An 18,505-nucleotide genomic window follows, 5' to 3' on the forward strand; every position below is an offset into this window, starting at 1 on the left:
CCGTTTCGGAACCACCGGAACTGGGACCACTGGACTCGGGACCACCGGAACAGGGACCACCGGAACAGGGACCACCGGAACAGGGACCACCGGAACAGGGACCACCGGAACAGTCACGGAGGGAGTCTTCCTTCTCCTCCTCCGTTTCGGAACCACCGGAACTGGGACCACCGGAACTGGGACCACCGGAACAATCACGGAGGAGGTCTTCCTTCTCCTCCTCTGTTTCGGGTGGCGATGTGCAGACTCTGAGCTGAACGGAATGGAACTCTGATCTGTTGACCGCCATGGCCTCTTCGGTCTGGCGGGTCCATAATGCCAGGCATTGAAAAATGTTCATGCGGGGAGGGACCTCTTCCACTGGCGAATTCCATCTCGGCTGCCTCCTCTCTGTCCTCGTGGTTGGGGAAGCGCCACGTAAATCCATACTGCTGGATCTCCGTCTTGACGGAGTCGTTCTGTCACGGAACACACACGGGAAACAGGAAGATCCATTTGCAGTATTTTTAATGTTAGGGCAATCCAACTCGTAGTCATCCATGCATGGGTCAAAATCCATAATAGCAGTCCAAATACAAAATGACCAAGAAACAAACAAGAACAGGCTAGGAACACAGATCAAAAGTGTAGTGTGACATCTAACAATGACTCCGTGACAAACACTAAAACAGACAGGCTTATATACACAGGGAAATGACAATGCTAATGGGGAATAGGCTGAGTGCAATGATTAGTGACAAGGGACAGCTGAGTGCAATGAGGAAACAAGGATCGTGGGGAATGTAGTTCAAGAATGTGACAGACACCGTGGGGAAGGAGGACATCTAGTGGTGACCCAGGGAACACAAACCAGACACTGTGACATATACACGTGATGTAACAAGTCTCAGTTAGTCTATTACAGTACACATAGCAAGGTTACATTGAATTGGCTCTATCACTCTCTCTCCTCTCTCCATCTATAGCTGGTGTGTGGTGAGCGCACTGGCGCCGTTGTTCTGTGGCTGCCGTCGCATCATCCAAGTGGATGCTGCACACTGGTGGTGGTTGAGGAGAGACCCCTGATATGATTGTAAAGCGCTTTGGGTGTACAGTAGTACATATAAAAGCGCTATATAAATGCCTCATTCTATTCTATTCTAAGGTTTGTTTGTTTTTTATCAGAAAAATAAATAGAAAAGTATAGAATAGAAAAGGTAAGTGCTAGTATTAATTGGTCAGCTGCTGACGAAAAAGATGTGTCAAGACATTTTTTTTTAAATCAATATGTTATTGATAACATTACTTTGTCCATATTTCTTTTGAATATTTTTTGTCATTAACATATTTTCTTCCTGTAGGGCAGAGGAACAACCATTTTTTGATGGAGTTTTTCTGGCTAATGACAAAGATGTAGCAACATTTGTTGATTATGTTCGTGATAAGACCATTCCAGTAAGATATTTGTCAAAAGATTTGGGATTGTACACAGTGAATCAGGATTTAGTTTGTATATATATTTGATATGACACTGTTACAGGTACATGGAAAAGGCATATGTGGAACATCAACATGGGCTGCAGCCAGGGAGACCTCTAAAAAGACAAATAACAAATGTGATGAAGAGGGCCTAGAGGTGGCAGTTTGCAGGCACAGCATATTGTCTGAACATGTTTAGGGGCGAGATATTTGCATACCCTCTGTTTCTGCAGAAGGAACTGGCCACAAAAACGAACTGCAAGTTCTTCTGCACTGACATCATGTGTCGATATTGGCCGTATCTGCAAAAGGTGGCTCAAGCTTTCCCTGAAATGCAAAACTTAACTCAGATGAAGCCATTTCTCTCAGTTATGCATGCAAAGGGGCACTCTACAAAATGTGAGGTAAATGTTTTACCATTTTGACATCCATGAACTTGATATTTTTAGTTTGGACATCTGGTGTGCATGCTGTAGGTGCAGTGGGGTGGCAAAAACCAAACAGGGGCAGGCACAACGATTGGTGAAGAAGTTGAGCAAGTGAACAGCTTTTTGTCCCGTGTGGCTCTAACTACAAAATACATGAGTAAGGCTGGTAAGTGGTCCTTTTTTACAGTTCTCTTACGAGAGGTCTCTCGTATTGCGCAAGGTTAGCTTATGCATCGGGAAAGTCTTATTTCTTCGAGATCTGAAGCCAAAAAATTATCCTTAATTTTGTATACATTGTCAACGCAGTGCAGCAGCCGACAGACCTAGGCAGGCTGTATAAGCGTGCTCATTGGCTGCTCGGCGGCAACTGCTTAAGCCTATCGGTGAGCGCTCTGAACGCGGCAACCAATGAGGGCGCTTCGCGCCCTCCACACCCTTCTAACCGTCAGAATGGGTGTGGCCAGCGTGTATATATTCAGCGCTCATAGGCTAAAATTCTGATTTTCTTGTCTTCAGCGACGCTCTTCGCATCGCTGGATCTTGAGAGCCGCCGCCGTTGAAACCAGCGACCAGCAAGCTTAGGACAGCGCCTGAGGAAGCCGGCCGTCTTCGCCGCCTTCAGCCATCCGTGCCTGCTACGCTATCCGGCGACATATCCTTTACATTATTACTGTTTCTGTGTGTATTCTAAAAGAGCACGAGGCGTTTTTGTAAAATCGTTTTTGCGGCTCGTGCCGCGCCCCGCTCAGCAACGGAGACCGCCACCTCTCTGCGCTCTCCGCCTGGGCCGCGGGCACGCCGCCACCGCACACTCCGAGTGCAAAGAGCTTTCAATGTCGACCCTGCGGGCGCGACTTGAAGCTTTCGACCAAGCTGTCGCTCCACATGTCCCTGCAGGGCCGCGCAATAAGCGCCGCTCGCAGCGACCACCGGAGACTGTTGTGACTGAGGAGCTCGCCGGAACCTCTCCCTCGAGCTCTCTCTCGCCCTCTCCCTCCCGGCCGCTCAACCGCCGGCTCTCGCCCGCGCCGCCGCCACGTCAGGAGATGAGGCGAATGTGATAGATACCCGTACTCTCCCTCTGTTCGAGCCGTGCAACTACGCCGCTCACAAGGGATGGCAGAAGCGGACGGTCTCGGAGCGAGTTTCCTCTCCCTCTGTTCGAACTGCGCAAACTGCGCCGCTCACAAGGGATGGCAGGAGCGGACGGTCTTGGAGCTCTCTTTACGTTACAAGAAAGCTACTCCGTCCTCGCGCGTCACTCACCGGTAAAAGGGGAACAGAGTGTTTTCGTCCCGCCGTGGCCTGGACTATAACCTCCATTTCTCACACATTTCTCAGTCCCCTCTTAAGTTCAGGTGACTGGAATTGTTACTATTGCAGTATACGAGCCTGTTATAAATACACGCTCGCCTGCAAGCAAACGCCGTCACAAGACATGATGACGCTAACCGAGTACTAATGTATTCTCCCCTGTGGCTCAGTGGCGGAGTCCTAGACTGTCAAGCTAGAGACCCGGTTTCGGTCCCCGCTCTCGCGGCAGATAAAGTTTATGCTGTTCGCTTCTCCGAGCTCGCGGCCAGTTTTTCTTACATACAGAAAACAAGCCCGCTCTCTCCCTCGTTGGGCCGCGCAGATTGCGCCGTTCAAGGGATGACAAAGCGGACGGTCACGAGCAGCGTTCAGCGTGCGCGCCTCACTCACCGGCAAAAAGAGAAGAGAGTGTGTTAGTCTCGCTACGGCTGGACAACCGCCAATCCTCACACATTTCTCAGTCCCCTCTTAAGTTCAGGCGACTGGAAATATTACTATTGCAGTAAACGAGCCTGTTTTAAACACACGCACGCCTGCAAACAAACGCCGACGCGACACATGAGGTCGCTTTTTATATGCTCGCGCTAACTGAAAGCTAATGTGTTTTCCCCTGTGGCTCAGTGGCAGAATCATACGCTTTCATGCGGGAGATCCGCGTTCGATCCCAGCTCTCGGGGCAGATAAAAATGTATGCTGCTTGCTTCTCCGAGCTCGCGGCCGGTCTTTCTTACTTACAGAAAGCGAACCCGCCTCTCGCACCACACCTTCTCAGGGTGCTCGAGTATTTTTGAGCGTCTAAACACGAGAGAAGAAAAGACGGTTAAATCCTGCAGCCCTGCGGCTGGACCACCGTCGAAGCTTAACGCTCTGTCAGTCCCCGTTGCCACTGCTACTGCAGCTGTTTACCTCGCAGTCAACGAGCCGGTATATCTACCCGCTCGCCTGCGCGCATCCGCCGTTCTCACGGCAACCCAGAGAAATTTCAAAAGAGCATAATGTCTGGTTGCATGGCTGACGCCGTATGTGTTTCTAGTACAGTGAATGTGCCCACGTTTCTGTGCTCACTCCTGTACACAAGCACTATACATCCCGTGTCTCTCACAGAGCCCACTCTCATGAAGCAGGCAAAAGCCGCTTTAGTGTTAAAAGTAGGTCACGTGTCCACTTCTCCGTGCCCACACCTACTCACTGCCCGCTCTGTCACACGGCCTCGCACGACCGGTCATGTTTTAAATGTAAGTCCTGTGCCCGCCCTCGAGCGCTCACACATACTAACTAACATTTTCGCCCCGACGCCGACATCGCGCGTCGCGCCTCACACTATATGTTCCCCGTCCAAAGCCACCGGGACACTGTGTGTAAAACGGCCAGCTATCGCTACGTGCGATCCGCCGTATCTAAGCACCAAGAGCGCGCGCGCCGCGCCCGCCCCTGAATGTAAGTCCTGTGCCCGCCCTCGAGCGCTCACACATACTAACGAACATTTTCGCCCCCGACGCCGCCATCGCGCGTCGCGCCTCACACTTTATGTTCCCCGTCTAAAGCCACCGGGATACTGTGTGTAAAACGGCCAGCTATCGCTGCGTGCGATCCGCCGTATCTAAGCACCAAGAGCGCGCGCGCCGCGCCCGCCCCTCCGTTTCGAGCTCTCGAGCCCGCGATGCGCGGCGATCGGAGCCCGGAGGCCATTCTGCCCCTGGCTGCACACGCAAAAGCGTGGGAAGCTATTCCAGGCGCATCAGAACGGGTGCTAAGCACAGTAAAACAGGGCTATACTCTGCAGTTCGCTCGCCGCCCTCCGCGCTTTCAAGCGCGTATCGAGACCAGAGTGAATGGGGAAGTAGCACATCTACTTCGAGCAGAAATAGCTACACTTCTGTGCAAAAGGGCTATAGAACCGGTTTCCCCTTCCATGAGCGAGTCGGGCTTTTACAGCCGTTATTTCCTCGTTCCCAAGAAGGACGGAGCTCTCAGACCAATTTTGGATCTGAGACGTTTGAACAAGGCTCTTATGAGAAGACCGTTCAAAATGCTCACAACCAGACAAATTCTCGCGCAAATTCGCCCGAGGGACTGGTTTATATCTCTCGATCTAAAAGACGCGTGCTTTTCAGATCCAGATAATACCCCGTCACAGGCCATTCTTGAGATTCGCCTTCGACGGTCAGGTATATCAGTACACGGCCCGCCTGTCGACACAGCGCGCACGCTGCATTCGACGCCTGGCCGCGTCCCTCTGGCCGGGCAGCACCGTACCTCTCAAAACATTTCAGAGGTTACTGGGTTGTATGGCCTCAGCCGCAGCAGTGCTTCGGCTGGGTCTTTTACGAATGCGCCCGCTACAACGCTGGCTGAATGCCCGAGTGCCTCACAGAGCATGGGCTTCCGGCGGTATTCGCATCAGAGTGACTCAGAGCTGCGTTTCAGCTCTGAAGCCCTGGTTAGCGGCCGACTGGTACCAGCGGGGAGTGACAATGGGAGCTATCTCACACCGCAAAGTTATCTCGACGGACGCTTCCACCTCAGGCTGGGGCGCTCTGTTCGAGGGCAAACCGGCTTTTGGCCTATGGTCAGACCGGGAAAAATGCCTCCACATAAACTGTTTGGAGATGATAGCGGTCGAGAACGCGCTCAGGCGCTTCCTCCCATTCATACGGGATCACCATGTGCTAGTCCGCTCGGACAACACGTCCGTGGTATCCTATGTGAACCGACAGGGCGGTGTCAGATCCAGGAATCTGTGCAGGCTGACAGAACGCCTTCTCGTGTGGGCTTACCGCTCGCTGCGCTCGCTGAGAGCCGCGCACGTGCCGGGCCACCTGAATGTCGGTCCAGACAGACTGTCCAGGGACAACATTCCCCCGGGAGAATGGTCTCTGCACCCCCAGACAGTCCAGTTTCTCTGGCGCCTATTCGGCAGAGCGGAAATCGACCTCTTTGCGTCGAAAGACAATGCTCAATGCCCGAAGTTTTATTCGAAGAGCGAGGACGCGCTGTCCCAGACATGGCCCAGCCTCCTGCTGTATGCTTTTCCTCCGATCTCCCTGTTGCCACAGGTCATTTCGAGGATCAGAGAAACGCACCACTCAGTGCTGCTTATAGCCCCGCGATGGGAAAACCAAACTTCGAACCCAGAGCTAGTGAGGCTGTCGCACTCACCCCCATGGCCGATCCCGGTGAGAAAGGATCTCCTCTCCCAAGCCGGTGGATCGATCTGGCATCCCCATCCAGAGCGCTGGTCGCTGCATGCATGGGTGATCAACGGATACCCGTTGACCTGTCAGAAGGGGTCGTGAACACGATCACACAGTCGAGAGCCCCCTCCACGAGACGGCTCTACGCGTCTAAATGGTCGGTGTTTTCTAAATGGTGCGCTACTAAAAACTTGGATCCGCGCGCATGCGGGGTCCCGCGGGTGCTCTCCTTCTTACAAGAGCTGTTGGAAAAGGGCAGATCCCCTTCCACGCTCAAAGTATATGTGGCCGCTATTGCAGCGTTCGCTGAGACGACGCGCGGCCGGGCAATGGGAAGGAATGAGCTCATTATCCGCTTCCTCAGAGGAGCTAGACGGATGAATCCCCCGCGGCCCCCCTCGGTTCCCTCGTGGGATCTGTCCTTGGTCCTAGCGGCCCTAGAGGCTTTTCCCTTTGAACCGCTTGAATCCGCGGATCTAAAGTATCTGTCGCTTAAAACCGTTTTTCTGATAGCTCTGTCTTCAGTCAAACGAGTGGGTGATTTGCACGCGCTATCTGTTAGCCCTGCATGTCTTGAGTTCGGGCCGAATGACTCGAAAGTCATTCTCAGACCGAGACACGGTTACATCCCCAAAGCGATTGGAACCCCGTTTAGGGCACAAGTTATGTCCCTCTCGGCTCTGCCAGCATCCGACAGTGGGGACAGTGATAACCTCCTACTGTATGCCCTGTCTGGGCGCTGAGAGTTTACATCACGCGCTCCGCCACTTTCAGGCGTTCAGAGCAGCTCTTTGTTTCCTTCGGCGGACGCACCAAGGGTCTTGCCGCCTCGAAGCAGAGCTTGTCCAGGTGGATAGTGGACGCGATAGCAGCAGCTTATGCCTCCAGACACCTGCAGTGCCCTCTGGGCATCAGAGCCCACTCCACTAGAGGCATGGCCTCGTCGTGGGCCTGGTCCAGCGGAATTTCTAATCACGGCATTTGTATGGCGGTGGGCTGGGCCTCCCCGTCAACATTCGTGAGGTTTTATAACCTGGAAGTTCCTGCCCTACAGGCAAAAATACTGTCAGCATAAGTGACATGTATGCTCTGCCCATTTCTCGTGTGCAGACTACGTTCATATGCTGGCGCTATTCTGGTACTATACTCAGGGTGAAGTGTTTGACTCAGACCGGCTGATCCGCTCTGTTTCCTATTTCCCGTTACGCGCTGTTGTCGGTGCTGGCCCGCGCTGCTGGCCGCCCGTATTATTCTCTGTCGCGCGGGAATTTTTCCCTTCATGTGAGACCGACTATGTCGTTTTTCTCCTACCCTTATGAGTGCTTATGTACTGTATGGGCTCGCTCTGCCGGCCCTACTGTTTGTACTGTTATATGTTTATAGACCGGCCGCGCCACTCTATTTCATATGCTGCATGAAGTGCCTGTACTGCGCTGGCCCGTCTCTCCGACCGGCCACATTTCCCAGCAGAGTGTTTTCCCCGGTTTCCCTGGGATTCATGGGCTGGATGCTCGGCGCACACGGCGTTGACAAAGGGTTCCCGATGCGTAAGCTAACCTTACGCAATACGAGAGACCTCTCGTAAGAGAACGTACTCGGTTACTAATGTAACCTCGGTTCTCTCTAGAAGAGGGAACGAGTATTGCGTAACCTGCCGTGTCGCGCCACGAGCTTTTGCGCTTCAGACTGCGAAAACCAGAATTTTAGCCTATGAGCGCTGAATATATACACGCTGGCCACACCCATTCTGACGGTTAGAAGGGTGTGGAGGGCGCGAAGCGCCCTCATTGGTTGCCGCGTTCAGAGCGCTCACCGATAGGCTTAAGCAGTTGCCGCCGAGCAGCCAATGAGCACGCTTATACAGCCTGCCAAGGTCTGTCAGCTGCTGCACTGCGTTGACAATGTATACAAAATTAAGGATAATTTTTTGGCTTCAGATCTCGAAGAAAGAAGACTTTCCCGATGCGTAAGCTAACCTTACGCAATACTCGTTCCCTCTTCTAGAGAGAACCGAGGTTACATTAGTAACCGAGTACGTTCTCATGTATTGTGCTTTGGTAGCATTGCAATTGTTAAAACAGCTTGCTTTTTTATTTATTTATTTAATTTTTTTTATTTTTCATTTTTTTTCATTCATCATACTCTGTGACTAACCACTAATTGAAAATCACATGTAAGCCTTTCATCATTACAGCACGAGTAGATATAATCACATTGCATGCCAGAGGATGGAATGAGCGAAAAAAAAGAAACCTGCACAAGTACTTGTCTACACGGTACTTGAAGGTAAGTAAAAAATACAGATTTCATCAATGAAGGTTAAATTTCAATTGACTAAAGTCCACTGATATGTTGTACATACTAAGCATCTAATAATTTCAGTATTGCTGAAGGTTTTTGTGACTTTCCATTAATTATTCTTTTGAGACTATCCAAAAGACAAAGGAAGTCAAAGAGGACATTGAGGCTATAAAGAAGTGCACGCAAAGGTCTGATGAGGAACTGCAACAGTGGGTCACTGATGTGAGACAGTGGGCAGTTGACAGTAAGTATGTAGGCCTACTTGTTGCTGTCTCCTATCGATAGAAAATTATCATAAATTAAAAAATGATTATGCTGGTTTCTGTTTTAACACCTGACCTCTTAAGTGATATTAAGTGGTCATACCAAACAATATTAAAAAGCTTATTATGATTGGGAACTCTCTAAAAACTGTGTTTTTAAAGGGGAACTTGGTAACTATTTCAACTTAATAAAACCGTTTAGAAATCATTTGGATGGTTAAATAACCTGTTCTGGTGACAATGGTGACTTTCCCCCGCACCCCCCAGCGTTCCCTGGCGGAAAACCAACCTTGCAACATGGGGACTAACGTCCCGGTAAGTTGGAAATTAGGAAGTCTCGTGAGAAGCGAGAACGAGCGAAAAACACAAACTGCTTTACAGCAATTCAACATAAACACACACTCCCATCATACTGTGTATGATGTATTACCCACCTCTGTAGACAAAAATCCACGCGATAAAGTTGGCCGGCTCCGATAATAACAAAGGCACTTGAGCAGCGGTAGAAAGGTAGACGAGGGTGCCGCAAGTGAGGTTTTTTTTTTTTTTTTTTACGACAGTGTTGTGAAATATACGCCTCACAGCAGTAGGGGGAGCTCGCTGAGAAAACATGCGACAACAAAAGTGGAAATCAACGAAGAAATGGCTTGAAATGCCAAGTTAATAATTAAACTTAGGTGATGTAGCTTTCTCCCTCAAATTTATAATACTTATTCACCCTTGAAAAATGAGCAAACTGAACAAATGTTTTCAGATTCTTTGACAGAACATTTGTGGATGTCCTTTTTTGTTTTTACATGTGTTCCTACTACATTCTTCTTATTGAATCCTCCTTTTACCATATTTAATGTACAAGGTGTTTTATAGAAATAGTATAATTGTTCTATTTTTGATAGCACAGAAAATGCATGATACTGATCAAATACCTTCACAAATACTTTACAGCACCAGATGACCTCAGAACAGATGATCCAGTGGCGTTGCAACATCTGATTGAAGGCCTGTTCTTGGGCATCCAGCAGAAAAAGAGGGATCTGTATTGAGTAACCGGTAAGTAGCCTCCATGCCTTCATGTACTTGTGGAGTTCGTTTTAAAATGTGATATCTATAGCTATAACCAAGTAATTTAAATTTGATCACATCTTACATCATATATGTCCAATGTTACCATCGCCCAACTCCCTGCATTACTTGAACATTGGCCACATTCCAGGTTAGGCCTATTTATTATGGTTAAATGACCAGAGGTGTAATCAAAATATTCTACAATTGCATTTTTAGTCGCTGATGATGATATGTGAGCTTTATAACATAATTTGTAAGGCGCCTTTTGGATGTTCATTAGCACAATGACCAACTTTATGCGTATCCTCCTTAAAATTATTTTTGCTGTGTTTTTTTGCTGCAGACCGTAACAAACAGCGACACAAGATCCGAAGACGGATTAGAGAGGATAAGAAAAAGCTGTATAATGCCATATCCCAATACAATGATCTTCCAACCACCACAGAATCTGTAGATTCAATTGAAGACCTTCTGGCAACAGAAAGCCCTATCTGGCCTTGGGATTCTGGTATGTAAAGTTTGACATTGATCATTTTAGTGAATCTTCATTTAAACACTTACCTCATTAAACTCCGACTTTCAAAGGAAAGAGGCCCATGTGCTTTTCATTTGTTTTGGAAAATCTAGGACAGACAATATTAAATGTTATTTTTAAACCGTTTTGTTTTTGCCAACTCTACACTCAAGAGAAAGTGAGTAAAGGTCTGATTCCTCAGATTAATGTGTCAAGGTGGCTCGCCCTTTCCTTTTCCACACTGTAGATTCAACACCAATCGCTTGTTGCCTATAGCCCTATTCGCACGGGATTAGTATTACCTAGGGACCTCCGGTAATTTGTAATAATCGCAGAGGTCGTTTGTGATTTTTATCCCGTGCGAATCTGCCATGTCTGTGATTTGGGCTGTTTTTTTTGTGAGCCTATCGTTTCCTAAAGAACGTAATAACCATTATGGGCCGTTTAACAGTCCATTTTACGTCTGTATTAAAACTATATTAACAATAAAATCTCTCAATATGCCCTACTCCAATCCGATTATAGTTTTTCTCCGATAAAAACTATGAAGTGCTGCAAAAGAGAAAACAAACTACAGTAAAGACGTGATCCGGAAGCTCAACTCGGACCGTTGTCATGGAAACGTCAAATTAAGCATTTTGTCGCAGCATGGAAGCTCTTTTGGAAAATTTGGACGCTTTTTGTGGTAGTGTAACTTGGTAGTCTGTATCGTGGAGCATTTCTTTGTCTCACACGGCCTCTAAAGACGTCCATCCTGTAGGTATCTCAAGAAATCAAAGTGTGAAAGAGTAAAAATGATATAAAATGAAATAAACCAAATAAAATGAATAGAAAAACAAGCCTATCGCGACGTTTCGGTATTTATAATATCTTCTTCAGGCAGGCTTGTTGTAAATATGGACAAAGAATAAAAGAAAAAGGATATATTATATATTTATACAATAATATGATATTCTATAATATATATATAATATATTTCTCTAATAAATTGGTTTTAAATAAGTTATTTTTTTGAATTGCAATACTGCAGCGCGATCTTCGTCTCAGCACGTTCAGCTAGTGAAGTGTGAATGGGTGGGCGAGCGCAGTAAAGTCCGTAAACTCGAGGGAATTACGAACATTTATTTGCCCGTGTGAATGAGCCACCAAAAACACAGACGTCAGGGGGTAATTTCTTAATTACAGAGCTCCAGGGGTAATACTAATCCCGTGCGAATAGGGCTTATGTTGTAGGAACAGAGAATTGTACCATTATTGGATTTTACTCCCAAAAAGGCATTAAGAGGTAGTATTTTAATATGGTGGTTAATTCAATTGGTCATTTGTCTTCATAGAACCTGACACTTCCTTAGGCATGAAGAAGAAGGTTTTTGACAAGGTGATGCAGCTGGAGAGACTGATTGAGGAAGAGGCTATAATTGTAGAGGAAATGAAACAACATTGGACTCATCTTACAAGAACCTGCAGGGCCTTGAAGGACCAGGCTAGTGTACTATCAGATGACCTGGCCACACAGAGTGAGGACTAATTTCTTAATGCTGTTTACTTCATATAGTTATATTAAACTGCTTGCAGATGATAATTCATACAAACTGCCATATTGATGTTTTGGTTAATTGCTTTTTTATTGTATATCCCAATTTGATTTTTAGGCTACCCTTCAGGACTGTCTGGTCAAGCTTACCATGGCCTGCACAGTGCTGTCCTCCAAAAATGTGAGGAGCTTAAAACAGACCTGGTAGCTGTGAAAGAAACCTACTCCCAAATAGTGGTAAATGGGAATGGTGGAACTGTTGTTGAAGAAGAAGAAGATGATGATGATGAAGACCCATATGAGCATGTCTCCACAGATGCCTCTACAGATGATGAATTATAGATTCTCTCCTCTCCACTGCACAAACTGGTCTCCTGACTCTGAGTAGCTCAAGTTAGCTGGGCCCAGTAATTGACTCTCCCTCCTTTCAAAGAAGTAACTTAAATCTGAGGTTCTCTGGTCTAGTCAGATAAGTTTGTGAATCTATTTTGAAGCCAGGCTCTCTCCCCATTGTAAATAATAAAACCTTGAACCTGAATTTTCTATCACTGCCTGACTGATTCTTAATTTCTTTAGTAAAACAATTATCGTACTTATTTCAGTTTGTTATAATTTGTAAATTTGATCTTGTACACGTTTGTTCACCACATTTTCTACGTTGACAAATGGATCAACAATAGAATACACTTCTTTTTTTTTGTTACAACACATGTAAGATCACATGCAATACATAGTCTAGCTGAACTTGCAAACCTGATGCTGCACGCTCAGTGATGTTGTCATTGAACCTTTTGATTATAGGCTTAATAAGTGAAATGGACTATAATTGTGGTTAATTATTTAATTTGCCTTTTGTGGCACAGATAACACCATTTTTGCTTTTTAAAAAACATGGATGCAAACAACTGTTGGATCATGGCATATACCATATGGACAGTGCCATCACTAAGGATGGTGAGGGAAAAAAATGAAGACATCTCATGGATGACATCACACAAACATACTGACAGATAGATAGAGAATGACCCCATTTTATTAGTATTCTTGTACCACTTTCAACTATTTTGCCTGTACACAATTATACAACTTTTCCAAAATGCTTTGGGGAAGTGGTTGCAGATACTATGAAGGAGAACATACATCCGTTTTTACTTTGTCAAAACATATATATAGGGTAGGCTAGTCTTATTTTTAAGCACCGATTGTCAGCATGAAAAAATAGTAAAGTAATTTATAGGAAATACTATTTGTTATTCTATAGTTGTAATATAAAAATTATAGTAATATGTAGCATTTATTAACAGTAAATACTATAATACAGTAGCCTATACTAAAATTTACTATAGTAAATAGTTTTCGCGTCCGAAAGTATACGCAAACTAAATACAAACAACGCCATATTCACCCAAATACCATTATTCATATGAAGCACATTAATCCTAGCTGCTAACACAAAATGCACGATTGTTTAGCTATGCTAACAGCACATTTTTAAGCACAAAGTGGGGCAGTTTAGTAAAGCCATATGGCCAAACAAACGTTTTAAAACTTCGGTTGCAGTAAAACCTTTATTCTGCTAATAGATGGTTTTAAAACCCTACTTTAAACCCCTATTTTGCCAACAGGACGAGCTGTGGTGCTGCTAATGTTTTTAGTAAGCTACTCCAAAATATCTGAAATAAACTAACAATCTTACTTTTTCTTAACATAGATCATCTAAATACAGTGTAAGTACGTCTTCGCCTGCACTATATGTTTGATATATTCCGTAGATGTATCTTTTTACAACCCTATTTACAGCAATACTTTGCTAACTGGAAGAACTACAAATATGACGCTAATTTGTATCAAGCCGCATTGCGCTGCTATAGGGAATTGTAGTTTAAATCAATATAACTTATTACTTAGAATCGGAAGTTATAAATACTGAATTAAGACTACACGTAGGGATATAAGTGGATGTTAATCGCATTTGTGTGATAATATTTTAAATATATAACTGCTAAATAGGTGAAAATCAATTTTGACCATAATTGACTGCACCCCCTTTTAGTGACTCTATCCACAAGAGTATATAGAACTATTTGCCGTCGGATTCAGTTCCCCCTATGTTACTTACTGAATAAGGTTATAATATTGATCAAATTGCAGCAAATTTCTTGCCTCAATAGCCTAGTGGTCAGTGACCTGACAATGTTTTTTTTGTTTTTTTTATAGCTTTGGGCGACCCGACTTCAAGGCCCGTGTCATCGAACTTTACTATACATAATAAAAGGCAAAAAAAAAAAAAACATTCTTTAAACTGATGCAAGTTAAGCTCCATCCACACACAAAATAGAATCAGCATTTTTTAAGCCATTACATCAACACCTCTCATAATGGGAGTGGGAGAACGGATTTCGACAGCTGAACTATTTGCCATCGGATTCTGTTCCCCCTATGTTTCTGACACACTGAGGTTCTAATATTTCTCAAATTGCAGCAAATTGTGATCCCTAATAGGCTAGTGGTCAGTGACCTGACAATGTTTGTTTGTTTTAGCTTTGGGCGACCCGAGTTCAAGTCCCGTGTCGTTGAACTTTACTATACTGTCCAATCATAATAAAAGGAAAAATAAATAAATATATTCTTTAAACTGATGCAAGTTAAGCTCCATCCACACACAAAAGAGTATCAGCATTTTTTAAGCCATACATCAACACCTCTCATAATGGGAGTTGGGGAACAGATCCCGACAGCTGTTTTTTTTGCCGTCGGATTCTGTTCCCCCCATATTTCTGACACACTGAGGTTCTAATATTTCTCAAATTGATGCTGTTTAAGCTCCATCCACCCACAGAATAGAATAAGCATATTTTAAGCCGATACATCAACATCTCTCATCATTGGGGTGGGGGAACGGATTTCGACAGCTGAACTATTTGCCGTCGGATTCTGTTCCCCCTATGTTTCTTACACAATAAGGTTCTAATATTGATCAAATTGTAACAAATTAGTAGCCTCAATAGCCTAGTGGTCAGTGACCTGACCATTTTTTTGTTTTTTTTAGCTTATGCGACCCGAGTTCAAGTCCCGGGTCATCGAACTCTACTATACTGTCCAATCATAATAAAAGGAAAAATAAATAAACATATTCTTTAAACTGATGCAAGTTAAGCTCCATCCACACACAAAATAGAATCAGCATTTTTTTAAGCCATTACATCAACACCTCTCATAATGGGAGTGGGGGAACGGATTCCGACAGCTTTTTTTTTTGTCGTCGGATTCTGTTCCCCCTATGTTTCTTACACAATAAGGTTCTAATATTGATCAAATTATAGCAAATTAGTAGCCTCAATAGCCTAGTGGTCAGTGACCTGACCCTTTCTTTGTTTTTTTTAGCTTTGGGTAACCCGAGTTCAAGTCCCGGGTCGTCGAACTTTACAATACTGTCAAATCATAATAAAAGGAAAAATAAATAAATATATTCTTTAAACTGATGCAAGTTAAGATCCATCCACAGTCCACACACAAAATAGAATCAGCATATTTTAAGCCATTACATCAATACCTCTCATAATAGGAGTGGGGGAACGGATTCCGACAGATGTTTTTTTTGTCGTCGGATTCTGTTCCCCCCATATTTCTGACACACTGAGGTTCTAATATTTCTCAAATTGATGCTGTTTAAGCTCCATCCACCCACAGAATAGAATGAGCACATTTTAAGCCGATATATCAACATATCTCATCTTTGGGGTGGGGGAACGGATTTCGACAGCTGAACTATTTGCCGTCGGATTCTGTTCCCCCTATGTTTCTTACACAATAAGGTTCTAATATTGATCAAATTGTAGCAAATTAGTAGCCTCAATAGCCTAGTGGTCAGTGACCTGCCAATTTTTTTGTTTTTTTTTAGCTTTGGGCAACCCGAGTTCAAGTCCCGGGTCGTCGAACTTTACAATACTGTCCAATCATAATAAAAGGAAAAATAAATAAATATATTCTTTAAACTGATGCAAGTTAAGCTCCATCCACACACAAAATAGAATCAGCATATTTTAAGCCGATACATCAACACCTCTCATCATTGGGGTGGGGGAACGGATTTCCACAGCGGAACTACTTGCCGTCGGATTCTGTTCCCCCTATGTTTCTTACTGAATAAGGTTATAATATTGATAAAATTACAGCAAATTTCTTGCCTCAATAGCCTAGTGGTCAGTGACCTGACAATGTTTTTTTTTTTTTTTTAGCTTTGGGCGACCCGAGTTCAAGTCCCGGGTCATCGAACTCTACTATACTGTCCAATCATAATAAAAGGAAAAATAAATAAATATATTCTTTAAACTGATGCAAGTTAAGCTCCATCCACACACAAAATAGAATCAGCATTTTTTAAGCCATTACATCAACACCTCTCATAATGGGAGTGGGAGAACAGATTCCGACAGATGTTTTTTTTGCCGTCGGATTCTGTTCCCCCCATATTTCTGACACACTGAGGTTCTAATATTTCTCAAATTTATGCTGTTCAAGCTCCACCCACCCACAGAATAGAATAAGCATATTTTAAGCCGATACATCAACATCTTTCATCATTGGGGTGGGGGAACGGATGTCGACAGCTGAACTATTTGCCGTCGGATTCTGTTCCCCCTATGTTTCTTACACAATAAGGTTCTAATATTGATCAAATTGCAGCAATTTGCTAGCCTCAATAGCCTAGTGGTCAGTGACATGACAATGTTTTTGTTTTTTTTTAGGTTTGGGCGACCCGTTTTCAAGTCCCCGGTCATCGAACTTTACAATACTGTCCAATCATAATAAAATGAAAAATAAATAAATATATTCTTTAAACTGATGCAAGTTAAGTTCCATCCACACACAAAATAGAATCAGCATATTTTAAGCCGATACATCAACACCTCTCATCATTGGGGTGGGGGAACGGATTTCGACAGCTGAACTATTTGCCATCGGATTCAGTTCTCCCCATGTTTCTTACTGAATAAGGTTATAATATTGATCAAATTACAGCAAATTTCTTGCCCCAATAGCCTAGTGGTCAGTAACCTGACAATGTTTTTTTTTTTTTTTTTTTAGCTTTGGGCGACCCGAGTTCAAGGCCCGTGTCATCGAACTTTACTATACTGTCCTATCATAATAAAAGGCAAAAAAAAAAAAAAAAAAAACATTCTTTAAACTGATGCAAGTTAAGCTCCATCCACACACAAAATAGAATCAGTACAAACACATGGTTTTCACAAGGTACAGGGAGGAGGAAGGGAGTTAGCAATTGGGTGTTTTTGTAAATAATTTATGTATGTGTTTGCTTAATTTATTTATTTTCTATTTTTTGTAGATAGGTATTATGTAAATATGTTTATTAGGGAAAACTGATTGTTTCTTGAATAGTGGAGAAGGGGTAGGTTTTAATAAGCTTATGCTTCATCCTACTCCTTTTCGGACATGTTGGTTTCATATTATTATCATTAATTGTTGGTTTGTTTGTCTTTTTTATTTTTCAGTTTACTTTCTTTGTTACTTGTTTTATGTTTATGTCCGAAATAAAGCATTCAAATCAAATCAAATCAAATCAATCTGCATTTTTTTAAGCCATTACATCAATACCTCTCATAATGGGAGTGGGGGAACGGATTCCAACAGATGTTTTTTTTGCCGTCGGATTCTGTTCCCCCTATATTTCTGATACACTGAGGTTCTAATATTTCTCAAATTTATGCTGTTTAAGCTCCATCCACCCACAGAATAGAATAAGCATATTTTAAGCCGATACATCAACATATCTCATCTTTGGGGTGGGGGAATGGATTTCGACAGCTGAACTATTTGCCGTCGGATTCTGTTCCCCCTATGTTTCTTACACAATAAGGTTCTAATATTGACCAAATTGTAGCAAATTAGTAGCCTCAATAGCCTAGTGGTCAGTGACCTGACCATTTTTTTGTTTTTTTTTTAGCTTTGGGCGACCCGAGTTCAAGTCCCGGTTCGTCGAACTTTACTATACTGTCCAATCATAATAAAAGGAAAAATAAATAAATATATTCTTTAAACTGATGCAAGTTAAGCTCCATCCACACACAAAATGGAATCAGCATATTTTAAGCCGATACATCAACACCTCTCATCATTGGGGTGGGGGAACGGATTTCGACAGCTGAACTATTTGCCGTTGGATTCTGTTCCCCCTATGTTTCTTACACAATAAGGTTCTAATATTGATCAAATTGTAGTAAATTAGTAGCCTCAATAGCCTAGTGGTCAGTGACCTGCCAATTTTTTTTGTTTTTTTTAGCTTTGGGCAACCCGAGTTCAAGTCCCGGGTCGTCGAACTTTACAATACTGTCCAATCATAATAAAAGGAAAAATAAATAAATATATTCTTTAAACTGATGCAAGTTAAGCTCCATCCACACACAAAATAGAAT

The 18,505-nt window shown here is 44.0% G+C and overlaps 2 protein-coding genes across 2 annotated transcripts in view; both read left to right on the plus strand.

Moving 5' to 3' along the window:
* LOC307171400 (cyclic nucleotide-gated channel alpha-2-like) overlaps positions 1-18,505 on the plus strand; it is a gene marked incomplete at its 5' end in the record, with an annotated part of 57,764 nt that overhangs the window by 22,058 nt on the left and 17,201 nt on the right.
* On the plus strand, positions 1,650-12,043 carry LOC307170987 (uncharacterized protein; the record flags this gene model as incomplete). Its single annotated transcript, XM_079892328.1, has 7 exons — positions 1,650-1,862; positions 1,935-2,052; positions 8,589-8,680; positions 8,822-8,939; positions 9,904-10,008; positions 10,367-10,531; positions 11,872-12,043. The coding sequence occupies 5 exons, from the start codon at positions 1,650-1,652 to the stop codon at positions 9,999-10,001; spliced, it is 639 nt and encodes a 212-aa protein (XP_079748454.1). The 3' UTR covers positions 10,002-10,008; positions 10,367-10,531; positions 11,872-12,043.

The sequence above is a fragment of the Squalius cephalus genome, assembly GCF_949319135.1.
Source record: "Squalius cephalus genome assembly, chromosome: 14".
Lineage (NCBI taxonomy): Eukaryota > Metazoa > Chordata > Actinopteri > Cypriniformes > Leuciscidae > Squalius > Squalius cephalus.